Consider the following 19234-nt stretch of genomic DNA (forward strand, 5'->3'; position numbering starts at 1 on the left):
ACGGGCCAATCAGGAGTGGGTTGGCGGGAATATACCCTAGGGGTTTGTGGGATGAAGAAACTTGGATAGGGACGACTAAGGGAAAAATGATTAGGGAAGACATATTGGGTACATAACATTTAAACTGGGGAAACATCAATATAACTCCTGAGGCCATCAAAGTCTTTATTGAACTGCCACAAGGCTTCTTCATTGAGAGTGGCAGGGTCTCGAATCTCTGCGTCCTCATCAATCCATCTTTTATAATATTGTTGCCATCTTATGAACTCCTTGTCCCGGTGGTCTCCTCCGACAGACTACTAGTGCAGGATTATCCTCAGAACTACAGCTGTATTGTGATGTCCTGTAGAGCAGCTCACTGGATTCAGTGGAATTCCAGTAGTGTAGGCAGGATTAGAGTAAGACCTGTGATTTCAAACTGGTAAGACCTACCTAACAAAGCTTACTTTCACTTGAGGCACTTCATTTGCTTCCTCTAATTAAAAAAAAAAACATTCCACCTCTCATTCCTTGAACACCTCCTGGCATGGAGACTCCACCACGTCCCTGAGCAGCTTATTCCAGTATCTAATCACCCTTTCTGTGAAGGTCTTGCTGTTGTCCAGCCTAAACCTCCCCTGGTGCAACTAAAGACTAAGTCCTCTCATCCCATCACCCCCCACCTCACTACCACCTTCTTTCAGGTTCTAGAGTGGGATCTAACCTCAGCCTTTATACTCCAGGCTGAGGCCCCCCAGCTCCCTCAGCTGCTCCTGCTGCTCCAGCCCCTTCCCAGCTCCATTCCCTGCCCTGCACAGCTCCAGCCCCTTCCCAGCTCCAGCCCCTCAGTGTGGGGCCCCTCCTGTCTGAGGGACCAGAACTGGGGACAGCCCTCAGGTGTGGCCTCACCTGTGCTGAGTGCAGAGGGACAATCCCTGCCCTGGTGCTGCTGCCACACTATTCCTGATCCAGCTCAGGTGCCTCCTGCCCACCTGGGCAGCCCTGGGTCGGGTCCAGCTGCTGTCCCAGCACCCCCAGGGCCTTTGTCACTGGGCACTTCCAGCCCCTCTGCCCCAGCCTGGAGCTGCAGGGGGTGGTTGTGGCCAAAGTGCAGGACCCAGCTCTTGGTCTTGTTGACCCTCACACTCAAATTTGCTGATGGCACACTCAGTGTCCTCACCCAGATCATCAGTGAAGATTTGAATGGGTCTGGGCCCAGGACTGATCCCTGGGGACAGCACCAGTGCCCGAATGCCAGCTGGGTGCAGCTCCAGTGCCCAGCACTCTCTGGGCCCAACCATCAGCCAGCTCTTAGCCCAGCACAGAGTGCCCCTGTCCAAGCCATGGGTGCAGCTTCTCCAGGAGTGTGTCATGGGAGAGGGTGTCAAAGCCTTTGCTGAAGGCCAGACACACCCACAGCCTTCCCCTCATCCACCACGCAGGTCCCCTGGGCATACAAGGACATCAGGTTGGTCAGGCAGGACCTGCCCCTCCCAAGCCCCTGCTGGCTGGGTCTGATGCCCTGACTGTCCTGTGTGTGCCCTGTCATCACACCCAGGGGGAGCTGCTCCAGGTGATCCCAGCCAGGGGGATCTGCTCCAGGTGATCACACCCAAGGAGATCTACCCCACAACCCTGCCGGGCACTGAGGTCAAGCTGTGTGTGACCTCCTCATACCCTTCAGGGTCCTTTCACCCTAATTCACCCCACGGGGTTTATGAACAGCAGCCTCAGTTACTCCTTCTCAGGGGTGAGTCGTAACAAACCGTTTATTTTAAATTCCAAAACCAGGGTTGTCTTTAGGGAAAAAATAAAGAAGAAACTTACATGACTTCTAGGAAGCAGCAGTGAAGTGGGAAATAGGGAACAGACATATTTTAGCAGCAGAGACTTGACATAATAAAGCTGATGGAGAACCTAAAAACACTGAAGGGGATTGGTTTGTATCCTGTTCCTGACTTGCACCTGAACATTTCATAGCCATAAGTCCACAGCACTCTACAAAGCATAGTGCAAAACCAAAGATCATTATATTTAAATATTAAATATACCAAATCAGATTTCATAAACATTGTTTGATACAACAATCACAGACTTCTACAGATGGTGTTGTCTATTAGGTGGGTTTAGTATTTGGTCCCGTTTTTCTTCATACTTCTCTATCATTTTCTGCATGTCATGGTCAGCTCCAATAACCTTGAAAAGAAGAACATTAACATTAGAAATAATTGACACTATAAAACATGGGGTTTTTTTCAGGAAAATAAAACAGGACTAACACTGAAGCCAAACTAGGGGTTTGTCCAAGTCACTTCCTCTGTGGAATCTGGCATTCCCTGAAAAGCTACACAGCTGATCCTGCAACCAATCACAGGGAACAGACCCTCCAATTTTCCACAAAGAGATGGAAACCCACACTTTTAAACTATACACTACACATGTCTGTAAACAGTTTTCTGAGGTTGTCCTTCTCCAAAGGTTACCAGAAAAGCAGATTTATCTACTTTTACCACTAGATAATGCTCTTATTATTTGAAAAGTACAATCCTCCACATGCCTAATTGGTTATAATTAAAATAATACTCACAAGTACTGGGCAGGAAACTTCAAACAGTGCACGTTTAATGAGCCACTCCTCATAGAGCTCATGAATAGCTTCTAAATATTCCTAGAAAAGAGGCACTGGAATAACACATATGCCCAGGGATGAAACACACACTGCAATTTTTATCCATTTGTTAAGTAGTTCAGAAACACACAGAAAAGCCAGCATTAGATATTTCCACTAATAAAAAATAAAAAGCATCTGAAGGTTTCTGTGGAAAACTAATTCCCAGGATAAGGTTTTACTGCATGAAGAACCTCAAAGACACAGTTTACAGGAGCACAGGGCTCTCAGCTCCTTTTAAGATCAAGCAACTCTGATTCTTTCCCACAGGTATAATGTGGTTCAAGATTTTACTGAGGAAAATGCAACAAAGAAATAAGGACACAAATGGCAAAGCTGCAAAGAGTATGTATTGGAGGCACTTTCTGTGTCAATACATTTTACTAAAATTCCCAGTTCCCTTTCTCCTGACTGACCCAATTTCCTCTAAAAGCTTCTCTGCCTGTCATGAGCTCTTGGTGTTTTCTTCCTGGAGACCACTTCACATTGTTCATTCCTAACTGCCGAGCTGGGAAATAGTTCGAGGACTCTTCAAATCCATCACAGGTTTATTCTCAAGGCAAAGTTCCTCATGGGCCAAATGCAGCTCTTTGCAGGTCCCTTCAGCTGAGAGCTGCTCTGGCCTGCCCAGCACAGGAGACACGCTGGGCACTGCAGAGGGAGCCACACACAGCCTGGGCAGGCTCTCCTGAGCAGCCCTGGCTGATGAAGGGCCAGTCACCAACCTGGCACAGAGAGGGATCCTTCCATTACCACGGTTTACTTTAAAGCAGATTCCCACACTTGTTATTTTCAAGAAGTTGCTTCTGTTCAGACACGAGCAGAGACACTTTTCATGCAGAAACATCCTGGTAACAGCAGACAACAAAGTGCCCACGTAATCTTCAGCACCTGCATGCCCAGGTAATTGTGCTTCAACTGGGTGCTTTTATGCCATTTAATGGTACAAAAGCAATTGAATTCTTCCATCTTAGAGAAGATTAACAGTTGATGGATACTGCACCTGAAGTCAGCTATAGTACACTGATTACTAAAACATAACACTTGGGAAGTCAGTGTGCATGACAGATCATTTTTTAAAAATAAATCAAAATTAAATACTCAGGTTCTAGTTTGCAGTGGAAACAGCTGCACCACATCTTGGCAATACACTCAGGATACCATTTGAGTACTTAGATTGGAATCATTATGTTTTGAAAGCTCCTGTAACCACATACATTGGAGGAATGCCTTACCAGAGGAATGATCTTTTCTTCTTCCCTGCACCGTGTCTTTAACCTCTCATAACAAACTTCAGGAGAAGTCTGCAGATAAACTGTTGTAACAAAACATATAATAGTTATGTTCAAGGATCAGCTCTAGAAGCAAAGAAGAAACTTACTGACATCCTGAATTGGATAACACCTGAACCTCCCCTTTGGCACTACCATTAATCCATCCATGAACCACCCACAAATTCATGCTGACTGATGCTACCTGTTGCAACCACTATTATATTGAATAATGTGATCATTTATGACTCAAGAAACAAGAATTGGTCTTACTCCCAGTAAAGAAACCCATCCACAAACACAGCCCTCCAGATCCCATCATCATTTTACCTATCAAATCCACTGAAACATCAATGTTGTTCTTGATCCAGTCAAACCATTCACTCAGGACAGCATAATCCACCTCTGGCATTTTTCCACTGAACAAACATAAGAGTCATCACTCACTGAACAGCATGCAGAGATCAATCCTACGCTTTTGTTTTTCTCATCTGACTACAATTACTCTCCATTTACTCCAGCATATATGAAATAAAAACAACACCAATATTATTCCCACCCAAAATGAAGGCCACATAAACCAGTCTGTACAATATAAAGACCAAATCTTTAAGTAATTACTAAAACAAAGTTTCTATTGTTAACAGTTACAAACATTATTTTTTCCACTACAGTTAAGAAATAATTAATTACTTGGTGACTAAGAAGAAAAACATTCCCACAGTGACATACATACAACAACAACAAATTAGTGTGAGTGGTTATTTACTGCTCAGGTTCTTTGGATCAGGATCATTTCAAATCTATCTGCAGTGCATGTCACCAAAAGGGCTGGATTTACTCAGCAGCACTGACAATTAATTACAGATGCCACAGTACAGAGCAGTGAAATAATAACATCACTGTGTTAATAAATTTACTCCCACTGTAAGAAACATTTGTGGAAAGAGTAATGAAATATTCAACATGCTTAATTGGAACTCTGTGCTCAGAGAGCACAGACAATATTGGAGATAACTGCCCCAAAGTTCTCTCAGCAGGAACAGTAAAACATCAGACAACTCAAGTAGAAGGGAGTTATAGAAGACATGTTAAAACCACATTAGTATTTTATGATAAAAACATTCTGGTTGTATTAGTATCAGATTTTCACTTATTACCATACCCCTAGAAGTATTACTAGTTCTATGTTACCCTGTCTTCCAAACTGGAATAGAAATATAAAGAGATGGAGTTGGGAGGCTACTGTCCTCTCCAGCTAAATGATTCAGACCAGGTACACCACTTTAAGTAGTGCTGAAGGATGAGATTCCACACATTTCCAAACCATTCTCCTGGCCACGTGCTTTGATCACTGGCAAAACTGAGTAAAGATAACACAGAAAGGTATTGCCTCTTCAGTATGCAAGGAAGCAAAGCCCGTATTTGTACCACCTCCCTTTATCTGTCACCCAGCTGAATTTTCCACCTCCAAAAATGGCATATCCCACCCCAGAAATGGGATAACAAGTCACTGCTATTCTTCTAACACACCAATCATAGACATTCCTGGGTAGCAGACATCTACATAAGCCAAATACTCATTCTGCTGCTTTTCTCCAGGATAGACAGGGAAAACTTTTCTCCAGGATAGACAGGATGGTCAAAAGGAACTGGAAACAGGAAAAAGTCCCACTGTTCTTACCCTAAAAGACAGGAACATCCAAGTCAATGCTGCACTGCCCTGCCCTGCAGACAACCTGCCTTTGCTTTCCCTGTCTCATGGAGTGCCCTGGATGATCCTGTGAGGTTTCTGGATCAGGCTCAAGATCCATAAAGTACAGGGAATGTAAAAGGTACAAGAAGGTGTTTTCATTTCTGATTTGCTGACATTTGACTCCTGCCAAGTTCTCAGTGCAGAGGCTGAACAGGAACAGACCAAGCTCCGCATCACAAATCACTGTGAATTCTGAGGGGGCAGAGGGAGCTGCTGGTGCTCACCCTGCAGCACATCATGCACACTCATGTGGACACATTTAGAGTTCTCCTAACTAGAGTTCTCACACATGAGTGTGCCTTTCCGTGCCAGGCTCAGACACAGTTGCACTCAGTCTGCAATCACAGTGTGAACTTGGACACTTGTGCCTATCTCGACACACCAAAGCACTCCCAGCAGTTGCTCCCAGTTGAGGCCTTCCATCATTGCTGTAAATCTTCCTCTACTTCTCTCTCTGGCAAAAAGTCTGCAGAGCCAGAACTGAGTGACTGGATCAAAGAATGGTATTTCTGATAGTCCCACAGCTCTTCATGCCTTGCTCCCACTGCTCATTCTCCTAAAGGAGCAGTTTGTGCAGACATGAGAGCAGCAGCAGAGGGGACCTTCTCAGCCTCTCCAACTCCCTGACAGGAGGAGGAGCCAGGTGGGGTCAGGCTCTGCTCCCAGGGAACAAGGCACTGGACAAGAGGAAATGGCCTCAAGCTGTGCCAGGGGAGGGTCAGGCTGGAGATAAGGACAAATTTCTTCATGGAAAGGGTGGTCAGGCACTGACCCTGCAGTCCCCATCCCTGGAGGGATTCAAAATCCTGTGCATGTGGCCTTTGGGGACATGGGTTTAGTGGAACAGTTGAACCTGATGATGTTAAAGGTCTTTGCCAACATAAACACTTTTATGATTCTTCCCCATCTTTAGAACTGGGGCCCTAAGCAACACCTTCTCTTACAGAAAAGAAAGCACCAAATAACCTCTGCTCTGCAGTTTGCTTTTGGCCACTACCAGAGACAGGGCAAGAGGGAGGGCAGATTTACTTATTCTTTTACTGTGATACAAAAAAGCTGTTTTCATATAGCCCAAATTATTCCTTGTTTTATTTAAAATCCTTTGACAGACCCTTTTCTTTTGGCTTGCTACTGGTAGCATCAGCTGCCTCCTGGCTTGCTGCAACAAACAAAGCAAATGCTTTTCATCCAATATTAAAAGGTGCTGAGCACCTCAGATGCCCTTAAAATGTTATTCCAAAATGAACACTGAGGTGACACAAGCAGACTTTGCCTCATAGCAACAAAGTTCTGAGTCTTTGAGACTCAAGCACTTGCTCTACAATGAAAAGTCAGTAATTAAAACTGAGAAGGATATTCCAGGATGCTTCCACTGTATACAGACTGGGACAAATAATGTCTCTTCTGTTTGCCTCACATCCTACTGTGTCTCTCCCGACTTCCAAAGCCATTCCTGCAGCATGGATGACACCTTGTGGCAACAAACTGGGTCCATCCCTCAAGGCCACTGCAAACCCCACTAAACCAGCAATCTGTTACACACACTCCTCAGCAGGTCAGCATTCCAAACAACCAAACCAAACCCCCAGTGCAAATCACTGCACTGTTTGGGTTAGTTTGGGGTGGGTCAGTTATACTTGGGGCAGGCAATAAGTGAGTGTTCTTTCTTTACTCACAGCCTACCAAGGGTTGCAGCCTATTTTCATCCTGTGAATCCTGATTTTCAGCAAGAGCATGTGACTCGAGTTCCTGCTTCTCCCTCGAGTTCCTGCTTGCAAGAAACACCAGTCCTGGGTGCTGGGTTGGGTGACACTACCGAGTTCCCTCCTTCCCACAGTATTATTCTTTACATCCTTATGGTTTTTCACCTGTTCAGCCCATGTTTGCTTTGATAAAGCAAGATTTTTGTATTCAGCTGTAGAGCAGATAACTTCAATGGATGGTGTCTAAATATTCCTGTGTGCCAAGTGCACAGGAGCAGTGCTGGAAAAGGCTCTCCATGTCCTGCAGGTTTGATTCCCCAGTGGGCAGCACACCCTGCCCAGCACTGACAGCTTTCACAGGCTGCTTGGCTGCACTTCACCAAACAAATGATCAATTGACTCATATACATATATATTAATTAAATAATTAAAGAGCACAGCAGAAAGGCACAGACCAACCTCCGATACAGGTTCTCCACAAACACGTGTTTTGCACTGTGAATTGACCTCTCCATCATTCGTACTGGGCACATCTACAAAACAAAACTTGACAGTGTACAGTTCTCAGCTTGTTATCCTTTCAGACTCATATTGCAATTATAGGAAAAAATATGATTTTCAGATCTTTCAGATTTTGTGACAAGCAAACTTGCTGGGAGGGTGGGAACCACAAATAAAAAAGGACTCCTGATCTCACTTACAGTGACTGCATTATTAACCAGCTACATCACTAACTTGTTACTCATAAACAGTTTTCAGCATTCAGCTGAGCAGCTGGAGGTAACTCAGGAATCCACTTGGGATCTGCAGCACAATGGGAACTACTGCTGGCTGAATTGTTTCCCCTTCAGGTGTGTTACCTGGGTCACATCACAGGACTGACATCAGACAAACTCAAGCAAGAAACCAGAACTTTTAGAAGAAATAATTGCACCTGACAGCCCTGCCCTCAGCCAGTCCTGCATGTGTTCAACCAGCACTTCCTTTTTGGCCCCTGCAGAGCAAACCAGCCTGGCAGAGCTCTTTCCAACCAGGGTTTCTGCACCTTAATGACCATGGAAGCAAAAATGGCTGCAGAAGGCTCAGATGGCAAATGACAGCAAAGCCCAGATTAAAATGCAGGGAAATCCTCGGGAATTTTTGACTTAGCCTTTTCTGCAGCAGAACAGGATTTCTATTGTCTTGGAAAAAACACCTCTTCAAATAAATGTGTGGTATCACTCTCATATGTGGTACTGCTGAACGTTTGCCCTGCCACAAACCCAGAAAATAAAACAGAAGATAAGCAGGGCATCTAAGATCAGATCCTGTGATCAGGGAATGGAAGACAGCATAGAATGTAATGAAAGGTGTTTGAAGGAATGAGAATAAACAAATTTTAAAAGGTAAAACATGTAAATCAATATAGAAAAACAAAATATTGCAAGAAAAAAAGGACGCAAACCATCGGAAGAAAGAACAGTAAAAAACGTTAGAAATACTTTAAATAAACACAAGAAGCAATGACCAAATGAACTCTAACACAAAATTATTTAATGTTTGCCAAAGATTTGAAATAGCAAAAGTACAGACAAGTCACTGACATGAGATGAGCAAAGGATTTCTGGCTCCTAAGGCTGGTGCCAAGCCAGCAGTACCAGTCTGGGGAAGCAGAAGTTCTGAGCAGGCAGGGGGCAGATGTTCTGCCCCCAGAGCACACGTCTTTGCACCACAAAAATTCCTGCTCACACAAACAGCATCCTAACTTTTGGATACAAGGTTAAAAGGATTTAGCACCCAGAAATAATTATTTTAATTAGGAATGTGTCTTTACCATTGGTCTGGTGTGCTGCTCCAACATGGTCAGCTGGACATAGGTCTGTAATGTTATCCCCCACCTGGAAGCATCTTGGTACATTAAGCCCTGGGGTGGGAGGTGGAAGAAGACACAGGCATTTTTAGGTCAAAGAGCAAAACAGCAAAGTTGGTATTTAGCAGTTTTGCAGTACAAGAGCATTGCTAAAAGAAGTGCACTTATGCAGCTGACACCAGGTTTGACAAGAATTAAGTGATCACTTGCTCTCCATAAGGGAGGTGTAAGAATTACAGCTCTGGTCCTAAGCAGAAGGCTTGCTGAAGTCAGCAGGAATTACACACTGTGCACATGGAACAGTCAGAACAAGGCACTGCTCATGTGAGACAGTTCAAATATGTTTAGTTATTAAAAAACCTTATCTACTACTCTGTTTTTGTGCACTGACACTCTCAGTATACCCAGTCCATCCAGAAATCATATATGGCTCCAGTAAGTATGGTCTGGGCCTCAGAAAAGGTGTGCTTGAACACAGACAACTGTTCTTCCTACAGGACCCTCAAAGCAGTTCTCAGGTACTCCCACTCTTTCTGATTGCTGCAATTCCACAAAGGCAGAGAAAAGATCTTACTCAAAATAAAACATTTAGTGTTTATTTGGTGAGGTGACAAGTTTTCAGTCAGCAGCACAGCTTGAGCCCACAGATCTGACCTTCTCCTTCTCCCCCTGCCCAAGATCAGACTTTCCCAAGTGTTCCAAAACACACAGACTGCTGTGAGGATGCCAAGCATGCCCCACCCCTCTACTAACAATAAGAAAGTAAAGCATCAGTAACTCCTAGCAGGGAGAATTTACTTTTCCAGAGGACCCGTGGTAGCACTGATGGTATCCAGCACCCATTTGGGGGTGTGTCCACAGTGCTGTGCTGGCAGCAAATCCCACCAGAGTGAGCACAGTCAGTGAAGAGGCTCCTGCAGAGCAGGGGGGCCCAAACAGAACACTCACACCAGGACCCAGTCCCAGCAGCAGCAAAGCCACTCTGCAGGTGCAGTCAGAGTCCTGGATGCTGCCTCTGAGCACAGTTCTGACCCAGGGACAACCTCGTGGGGAGCAGTTCTAAGAAGTCAACAGACAACAGGACTCAACACCTCACTGGGTGGAGTCTTCTGCAGTCATGAATGTTAAGGGTTGGAATAGATCAAAGCTCCTCTATTCCCAATCTCCCTGCCATGGGCAGAGACACCTCCCACCAGCCCAGGCTGCTCCAAGCCCTGTCCAATCTGGCCTTGGACACTCCCAGGGATGGGGCAGCCACAGCTTCTCTGGGCACCTGTGCCAGGGCCTGCCCACCCTCACAGGGAACAATTTTTTCCTAACATCTAATCTAACCCTGCTCTCTGTCAGTTTGAACCCATTCCCCCTTGTCCTGTCATTCCAGTTCCTGAGGAACAGTCCTCCTCCTTGCAGCCCCTTCACACACTGGAAGGTGCTCTGAGGTGTCCACACAACCTTCCCTTCCCCAGGCTGAGCAGCCCCAGCTCTCCCAGCCTGTCTCCATAGGGGAGCTGCTCCAGTCCTGTTACCAACTTTGTGCCTTCTCTGGACTCGATCCAACAGTTTCATGTCCTTTGTATATTGGGGACATCAAAACTGCTCACAGTGCTGCAGTCAAACAACATTAACTGATCAGATCCACCCCTGACTCTGACAGACATTCTGTGAAACAGGCATAAGTTCTAAAGAAACAACTGTCACACTCAGGGCTTACCTTGCTGGGAATTTCTTTAGCTCACACCCTGTAAGAGACCCAGTCCTTGCTGAAACCACATTTTATATGCAATGTTTCTATTATATGCACGTCTCAATCACAACAAAAAAATCTTTTGCTTCCTGGAGCTCTTTTTTTGGTTGCTGTGTGAGATTCTGACCACACCTTTCCTAGCAGTTTTGCTGGTTGGTAATAAGTTGTCACACATGACTTTCTAAAAGAACAGTCACTGTAGTTGCAGAAATCATTTCTGCCACTTACCAGGATATTATGACCACGAACATTCCTCCACTTGGTCAAGGGTTCCTTCAAAACCTTGTTAAAAAGAATTGATCCCTGTTAAACATGTTTTAGATGCAATACACTTTATGTGACTCTACAAGTCTACAACTACTTTTAAGAAATACTCATTCAGTAAGGCAGAGTATTCACAACTTGTATTGGAAACCTCATCCCTCTTAAAAAAACAGCACTGAATCCTGTAACACGAAAGGTAATAACAAAAACTCCAAAAATATAAAAATATCAATATACCACATCATCTTAGCACTTTTAAACTGCCAAAGTTAAAGACCTAATGAGTCTGGATAGACTTTCACTTTTTTGAGTCCAAAGCAGTCCCATGTAAGGGAAAGAATGGCTTAGCAGAGTACTGACTGCACTTCAACGACCTGCCCTTTGCCTCACAAATTCATTTCTCAGAAAGTAACACCTGGCAGGAGGAGGCTCAAACTGCTGTCATGTTAGTTTTCATTTTATTGTTGTGTTCTAACAAACAAAATGTATTCAAAACATTTACTCAGAAAAGCTTCTACCCTGAATAGGTAAAATCACACGAGACTAAAACTCCAACCAAACTGCAGAGCAGGCCTAAGAGAGTTAATGAGCAACTCAGAAAATGTTGTACTATATGCAAATTAAAGTCTGCTATCCTTTGGGTTAACAGTTAATTATTCCCCTGTTAAATTACCAAATACCATCTGGTAACCCAGCATTTCCATGAGGACTCCTGAAACTCACTATCACATGTGTTGCCAGGTCTGCTGGGGAAAGGATTAGTATCTGTTGTACACAAACCCAGTTGTTCACTTTGTACACAAACCCAATTGTTCACTTTGTACACAAACCCAATTGTTCACTTTGTACACAAACCCAATTGTTCACTTTGTACACAAACCCAATTGTTCACTGAGGTTTGATCTCGATTTTCTTTAAAATACAACAAGCCTGCCCTTCCCCTAATCTTGTTCTTAGCAACATGAAATCAAATACTGTGTCAGTCTAAGAGATCTCCAGAAACAGTTCTAACAGATTTTCCATTTTTCAAAAAAGCCATTTATTCACTGGGATCTGAGTTATGTGACATCAGTAGTTTTACATCCTTACTGCTTTACTTTGCTTGTCACAAGACACACCTAAGATTTCAGTGACATGGACTGCAAACAGGCAAACAGGCCCAACCCTTGTGGTTTGCTGGTGCTTTGGAGGGACAAGCTCTGACCCACAGGTTTTACTGATATTTTGGCATCCAGTACTTTATTGCTTTCTTTTCTGCAATTTGACTATAAAAAGTTGGGGATGGGGAGGCACCTCCATAAGGCCCTGGCTCACAACCTGCTGCTCCCTTCTCATGCCCCTGAGGATGACACTTCCAAACTGCCACTTCTGTGCAGGACAGGCAACTGCTGAATGATGGAAATAATGACAAAGAACTGTACATCCAGTACCTCAATGCTGGTAGTTTGTGCAAAATAATCCAGGCATGTTGTTTTTCCACTTGCAATGTTCCCCTCGATACAAATCTGATGAAAAACAGAGTCACTGTGAGAACAGCAGTGAGCAGTTTGTGAAAATGCACCCTCCCCACATCAGCAGGCCAGTTCCTCACACTGTGAAGAATTTATTTCCTGGGAAGGATTGGTTAAACCTTAAGAGGCACTACCATTGTTATTTTCAGAAACTTGAGCAACTAAAATAAACCAAGAGTTTTTTTCAGATGTCTTAAACTAATTTATAGCTTCAAGTGATTAGATTTCAAATGAATAAAAAACCACCCACCACCTCCCAGGGAGGATCATGTATCAGGTAATGGCAACACACAACAGTGACCCCAAATATACAAATGCTCAGGTTATAATGAGATTAGAATGAAAGAGGCTGCACATTTTACATTGTTTACAGAACAAAATGCAAATACTTACAACCCTCTTTCTATCATCTTTCTTTATCAGAAGTTTATCTAGAATGGAAACAAACACCAGTTAAAATCAAGGAGGTCTTCATATCTTAGTTACAGTGAGCTTCTCAATGTGAGCCCCTCTGTGAAGTTTTGAAGTTCTGTGTTGCTCAGTGTGACTACTTTCTAAATGACCAACCTGCCAGGTGTAGGGTCATGTAACAGACACCTGTGGCACAGACTGACACAGCCAGTTCACCGCTGTCCTTGGCACTACCAGAGTCCAAGGGTGAGTGTCCCTACTTTGGCCAGACTTTTCTTCCCCTGCTGCTCCTCAGCGGGTCTGGCCGGGGAAAGAGCCCACGGCAAGGGCGGGGATTCCAGGGCAGCTTCAAGACAAGCAGCTCAGGTGCCCTACACCTCAAACTGCGGTGTAAAACCTGGGCAAGCCCTGCTGGGGTTACGAGACCCCGCAGGGCACCGAGCGGGCAGTGATGAGAGGGCAGCGTGGGTGGGCAGAGAGGGCAGCGTGGGTGGGGGAGAGAGGGCAGCGTGGGAGGGGGAGAGAGGGCAGCGTGGGAGGGGGAGAGAGGGCAGCGTGGGTGGGGGAGAGAGGGCAGCGTGGGAGGGGGAGAGAGGGCAGCGTGGGTGGGGGAGAGAGGGCAGCGTGGGTGGGGAGAGAGGGCAGCGTGGGAGGGGGAGAGAGGGCAGCGTGGGGGGGGGAGAGAGGGCAGAGTGGGTGGGGTGCACGGCGAGGATGAGCCGGAGCCCCGGTGGCTGACCCGGCCCTGCCCCTGCCAGGGTCTGACCTGATCGTGTACCCCAACCCCGAGGGTCTGCCCCGCTCCTGTTCCCCCGGATTTATCACACCGAGGGTCTGCCCCGCCACCCGCCCGAGCCGCCCCAGCCCCCGGGCCGCGCACAGGGCCGGGGCCGAGCCCGGTGCCGCTCCCGCCCCGCACTCACGGCCAGCGCTGCCGCGGGGCCCGAACAGCACACGGGGCCCGTTCCCGCCCGCCGAGGGCCCCGGGGCCGCACTGCCCGCGCCCCGCCGGCCCCGCGCCCAGGCCGCGCCCCTCCGCCACATGGCCCAGCCCCGCCGGGCCCGCCCCGGCCCTTCCGCCGCCGCGCCCGCACTTCCTCCAACCCGCGCTGCGGGCGGGGACGGGCCCGCCCAGCTCCGGCATCGGCACCGCCCCGGGGCCGCCCAGCTCCGGCATCGGCACCGCCCCGGGGCCGCCCAGCTCCGGCATCGGCACCGCCCCGGGGCCGCCCAGCTCCGGCATCGGCACCGCCCCGGCCCGCCCAGCTCCGGCATCGGCACCGCCCCGGGGCCGCCCAGCTCCGGCATCGGCACCGCCCCGGCCCGCCCAGCTCCGGCATCGGCACCGCCCCGGCCCGCCCAGCTCCGGCATCGGCACCGCCCCGTGGCCGCCCAGCTCCGGCATCGGCACCGCCCCGGGGCCGCCCAGCTCCGGTATCGGCACCGCCCCGGCCCGCCCAGCTCCGGCATCGGCACCGCCCCGGGGCCGCCCAGCTCCGGTATCGGCACCGCCCCGGCCCGCCCAGCTCCGGCATCGGCACCGCCCCGGGGCCGCCCAGCTCCGGCATCGGCACCGCCCCGGCCCGCCCAGCTCCGGCATCGGCACCGCCCCGGGGCCGCCCAGCCCCCGCCCAGCCGCCGCCCCGTGCCAGCGCCATGGCGGGGCTGAAGCTGGAGCTGGATCGCGCCTACCCCCGCTCCCCACGGGGCGCGCTGAAGATCGTCCGAGCGGTAGGCCGGGGGGACACGGCCGGGGCGGGGGGCAGGGGCATTATCGGGCCGTGTCCCGGGGCATTGGGCTGTGTCCGGGGGGTCCCCGGCCTGGCCCAGCACTGACCCCCCGCCCGGCCTGTCCCGCAGCTCGTGGCACTGGTCACATTCCTGTGCTTTGTGGCCTCGAGTGCCCACGAGGCCTACACGGCGCTGGCCGGCCTGGAGACAGGAATCACCGTCCTGTTCCTGCTGCTCTACCTGCTCAGGCTCGACGCGAGAATGCCGTGGCTGTTCTGGCCGCTGGCTGTGAGTACCCAGGGGCCTTGGCTGGGGTGCTGTGGGGCTCGCCGAGAGTACCTGTGTGCCCAGCTGTGAGATGTGCCCTGGCTGTGAGTACTGATGAGCAGGCTGAGAGTACTGATGTGCTCTGGCTGTGAGCATCAAAGCTCTGGCTGTGAGTGCTCGTGTGCCCTGGCTGAGAGTACTGATATATCCTGGCCATGAGTACCAATGCCCTGGCTGTGAGTACCATGCTCTGGCTGTGAGTGCTCATTGTGCCCGGGCTGTGAGTAACCAGTGCCCTGGCTGTGAGTGCTCATTGTGCCCAGGCTGTGAGTACCATGCTCTGGCTGTGAGTACCATGCCCTGGCTGTGAGTGCTCCTGTGCCCTGGCTGTGAGTTACCAATGCTCTGGCTGTGATGTGCCCTGGCTGTGAGTACCATGCCCTGGCTGTGAGTAACCAGTGCCCTGGCTGTGAGTACCATGCCCTGGCTGTGAGTAACCAGTGCCTTGGCTGTGAGTACCATGCCCTGGCTGTGAGTAACCAGTGCCCTGGCTGTGAGTACCATGCTCTGGCTGTGAGTACCAATACCCTGGCTGTGAGTACCAATACCCTGGCTGTGAGTACCATGCCCTGGCTGTGAGTACCAATGCCCTGGCTGTGAGTACCATGCCCTGGCTGTGAGTACCAATGCTCTGGCTGTGATGTGCCCTGGCTGTGAGTACCATGCTCTGGCTGTGAGTACCATGCCCTGGCTGTGAGTACCATGCTCTGGCTGTGAGTACCATGCCCTGGCTGTGAGTGCTCCTGTGCCCTGGCTGTGAGTACCATGCTCTGGCTGTGAGTGCTCCTGTGCCCTGGCTGTGAGTACCATGCCTGGGCTGTGGGCACTGGCTGGCGTGGATCTGAAGGGATCACCTGTCAGAAGGGTCATTGTCAGGCAGCTCAGTGACTGTTTCTATAGAGCCAAAGCAAACCCCAGTGTCCCATGGATGCCGAAGCAGATGTTCCTAGCAGAGTGTTCTGGTCCATCAGCTCTGGATGGCTGGCTAGATCTGGTAACAGCCCCTCCCATAATGGGCATTGTTCACTCCCTGTACAGCACCGTGCTGTGCATCCTGCACATCACAGACCAGGCTCACACTTCCACTCAAATATTGACGAGTTCTTTTACCTCCCTTTTGTACATCTATTTCCTGCAGTGTGCCAAGAGTAGCCAAGTTGCATAAATTTGATTGAAAAGAAAAAAAAGGTAAAATGAGGAAGTTTTATCACAAACGCTTTTTTTCGCATCAAACCGCTGGGTGTCAGTGTCGGTCTCGCACGGATATTGCTGTAACTGACGCTCACAGCAAGGCAGCCGTTTGTAACGAGCTGTACCTTGTTGGGAACTCTCCACATTCTTCTTCAGGTATGTTCAGAATAAATATTTTGCTTCCACTGGCTGTTTCAGGATATTTTCAACTCGGTGATTGCAGCATTGTTCCTCCTCGTTGTGTGCTTGTTTGCAATAATAGTCAAGACCAACAAGGGGACATTGGCTGGAGGAGTAAGTAGGAACATTGTTAATGAATTTGACTTCTTAAAGTGCACATGATTTGAACCTCTTGGTACAGTTACATTGTGGTGGGACCACGAAAACAACGGTCTTGAAAGAACAGACTCATCAGTGGCAAACAGAAGTGAATGCACATTCAGTGTATCTCACTAAATAATCCTCATCACTAGCAATTTAAAGATATTACAAGATCTAGGAGTGACTACAGAGAAGCACCAGCACTGAAAACTAGAGTTAAACTAATCTGAGTAACCTGCATTTACTTCCACCGCTTGAAATCCCAGGTGGGAGAATCCATAGCTCTTTTAGGACAATCCAATTTGGTTAAAAAGAGTTGAAACTTTTTAACAGACATGCTGGTACCTCCCTCCTGACATGTACAGGAATCATCTCGGTTGAAAAGGGGTTTTGTTCATACTATGGTGGTAAGGTTTTTATGTTCCTAAGATCAAACCAGTTTAATAATTAAAGGAACAGGTATTTTTAATTCAAATGGAAACTAATGTAATTAACATGAATAAACCATAAGGAGGGAAAATCTTTTTTAAAGTCTCTAGAAATACAAGGTAAGCTGAAATGTGACACACAACCAAAAGAAACCAAAGACCTGTCACAGGGGGGTTTCTAACTCAGCTTAGGAGACAGTGAGATGGGAAGCTGATGTCTTCATGGAAACAACATCCTAAGCAAAAGGGAGACTCTGATTAAGTAACTGGCTGTGCTGGAATAGAATTTATATCCTTAGTGGTGAAGGTAATAGAAATTAAAGGTGGGAGCAGGAGAATAAGCAGGTAGCTGGGAAAGCAAGTTTGGGCAGAACGTATGACATCTTTAATTCTGGGAGAAACAGAAGTGCCCCACAGTCTGTACTCCTGCAGCACAAACTGCCTTGAGCTGTGCTCTCCTTAGCATTACTGCCTCTGATCAGGTAATTCAGTGCTTGCATAAAAACCCCTTGTGCATGTGGGATCAGGCTGAAGGGCAGGAGCTCAGCAAATTAACTCAGCAAGGCCGTCCTGCAAACACATTTTCCCAGTTGCCTGCCCAAGGTTGTCTATTTTTTTAAATACTTATGTACATTTTCTTCAATTTGGAATATGTTTCCTGTTCAGAGCTTCAGAGGAGAGGAGCACTGTTTTTTCTGCTAGGATTGTTCCCATGAATTTAGACGTTTCTCTGGGCCAGTCCCATTAATTGAGCAATCCTTAAAGGGAAAGCAAGGCATTTCTTTAGGATAAAAGCATTGTCTGGCATAATGCAGCATTAGCTTAACTTTCAAGGAGAGCACCACACCAGCTCCAAGGCTTCACACAAACATCAGGCAGCTCTGTGAAAGGCTGATGGGATGTAAATATGGGTGTTATTCATCAGCTGTCTTGAATCACACACGTGTTTTGGAGGCCAGAACCAAGTTAGGAAGATGTGTTTACTGCTGCTTTGAGGAGCAGTAGATGAGTCACTACAGCAAAAGGTAGGGATTGTTAGGAGGAACTAATTACAGTTATTTTTATAGGTGTTGGGCCTTATCTTGCTTGTTCTCTGCGTTGTCGACGCAGTTCTTCTTTGCAAGAAGATTAGCCTTGATAGACCAAGAGGAAGGAATGCTCCTGCCAGATAAGATTGCCACGTGAAAGAATTCTTTCATTGATGGTTGTTTCACGACTGTCATTTAAAGAATTTGAATCTCCTATGAATTTCCTATGACTTGATGTATGTTTTTGCAAGTGTCATTTTTAAGGTTTTCATACATTTCCAAATGTAGTTTCAGCATTGCAGTTAAAGCTTCACAGAAAACTGCCCTGTTTTTCTAAACTTAATGACATTTTCACCTGTATGAAAATTTACTTCATGGTTGTCTTCTTTCTGCAATAAAAAGAAGATACAAATGGGCTTAAGTGCATTATTTAATATTACATATTCACTAAGTGTACTCTAAGTAAAAATGTAGTGTACCAGTAAACATCCTTAGGGACGGATTTTTCCACCCTTGTGCTCCCCAGTTCCCCAGCTCAGCCTCTGGGCCAGTGCCATGGGAATCACAGAATCATAGAATTGACTGGGTTGGAAAAGACCTCCGAGATCATCGAGTCCAACCCTTGGTCCAACTCCAGTCCCTTTACCAGATCATGGCACTCAGTGCCACGGCCAAGCTCAGTTTAAAAACCTCCAGGGATGGGGAATCCACCCCTTCTCTGGGCAGCCCATTCCAATCCCTGAGCACTCTCTCTGCAAAGAAGTTTTTTCTGCTCTCCAACTTCAATTTCCCCTGGCAGAGCTTGAGCCCATCGTGCCCCCTTGTCCTATTGCTGAGTGCCTGGGAGAAGAGACCAACGCCCACCTGGCCAGAACTTCCCTTCAGGCACTTCCAGACAGTGCTGAGGTCACCTCTGAGCCTCCTCTTCTCCAGGCTAAACACCCCCAGCTCCCTCAGCCTCTCCCCACAGCACTTGTGCTCCAGTCCCTTCTCCAGCCTCGTTGCTCTTCTCTGGCCCCGCTCCAGCCCCTCAATCTCTTGCCTCAACTGAG

The 19234-nt window shown here is 47.8% G+C and overlaps 2 protein-coding genes across 2 annotated transcripts; one reads left to right on the forward strand and one right to left on the reverse strand.

Annotated features, from left to right (window-relative positions):
• Window positions 1-1720: 1720 nt before the first annotated feature.
• On the reverse strand, window positions 1721-14240 carry TK2 (thymidine kinase 2). The gene is made up of 10 exons (XM_071567573.1): window positions 14080-14240; window positions 13139-13176; window positions 12665-12739; window positions 11199-11252; window positions 9191-9280; window positions 7837-7910; window positions 4249-4337; window positions 3883-3962; window positions 2567-2647; window positions 1721-2175 (listed from the first exon to the last, which is right to left on the reverse strand). Exons 1-10 carry the CDS (start codon window positions 14198-14200, stop codon window positions 2077-2079), a joined length of 801 nt encoding a protein of 266 aa, XP_071423674.1. The 5' UTR covers window positions 14201-14240; the 3' UTR covers window positions 1721-2076.
• Window positions 14241-14762: 522 nt separating this feature from the next.
• On the forward strand, window positions 14763-18599 carry LOC139677401 (chemokine-like factor). The gene is made up of 4 exons (XM_071567326.1): window positions 14763-14887; window positions 15017-15175; window positions 16604-16699; window positions 18222-18599. The coding sequence occupies exons 1-4, from the start codon at window positions 14813-14815 to the stop codon at window positions 18324-18326; spliced, it is 435 nt and encodes a 144-aa protein (XP_071423427.1). The 5' UTR covers window positions 14763-14812; the 3' UTR covers window positions 18327-18599.
• Window positions 18600-19234: the final 635 nt, after the last annotated feature.

Source organism: Pithys albifrons, chromosome 12 (assembly GCF_047495875.1).
Source record: "Pithys albifrons albifrons isolate INPA30051 chromosome 12, PitAlb_v1, whole genome shotgun sequence".
NCBI classification, from domain to species: domain Eukaryota; kingdom Metazoa; phylum Chordata; class Aves; order Passeriformes; family Thamnophilidae; genus Pithys; species Pithys albifrons.

Coding starts and splice junctions, on each gene's coding strand:
- TK2 (XM_071567573.1), bottom strand. CDS start 14,200: ATGTGGCGGAGGGGCGCGGCCTGGGCGCGGGGCCGGCGGGGCGCGGGC. Junction 3,963..4,248: donor TGTTTCAGTGGATTTGATAG/GTAAAATGATGA, acceptor TTGTTACAACAG/TTTATCTGCAGACTTCTCCT. Junction 2,176..2,566: donor AAGTTTCCTGCCCAGTACTT/GTGAGTATTATT, acceptor CTTCTTTTCAAG/GTTATTGGAGCTGACCATGA.
- LOC139677401 (XM_071567326.1), top strand. CDS start 14,813: ATGGCGGGGCTGAAGCTGGAGCTGGATCGCGCCTACCCCCGCTCCCCA. Junction 14,888..15,016: donor CGCTGAAGATCGTCCGAGCG/GTAGGCCGGGGG, acceptor CCTGTCCCGCAG/CTCGTGGCACTGGTCACATT. Junction 15,176..16,603: donor GGCTGTTCTGGCCGCTGGCT/GTGAGTACCCAG, acceptor TGGCTGTTTCAG/GATATTTTCAACTCGGTGAT.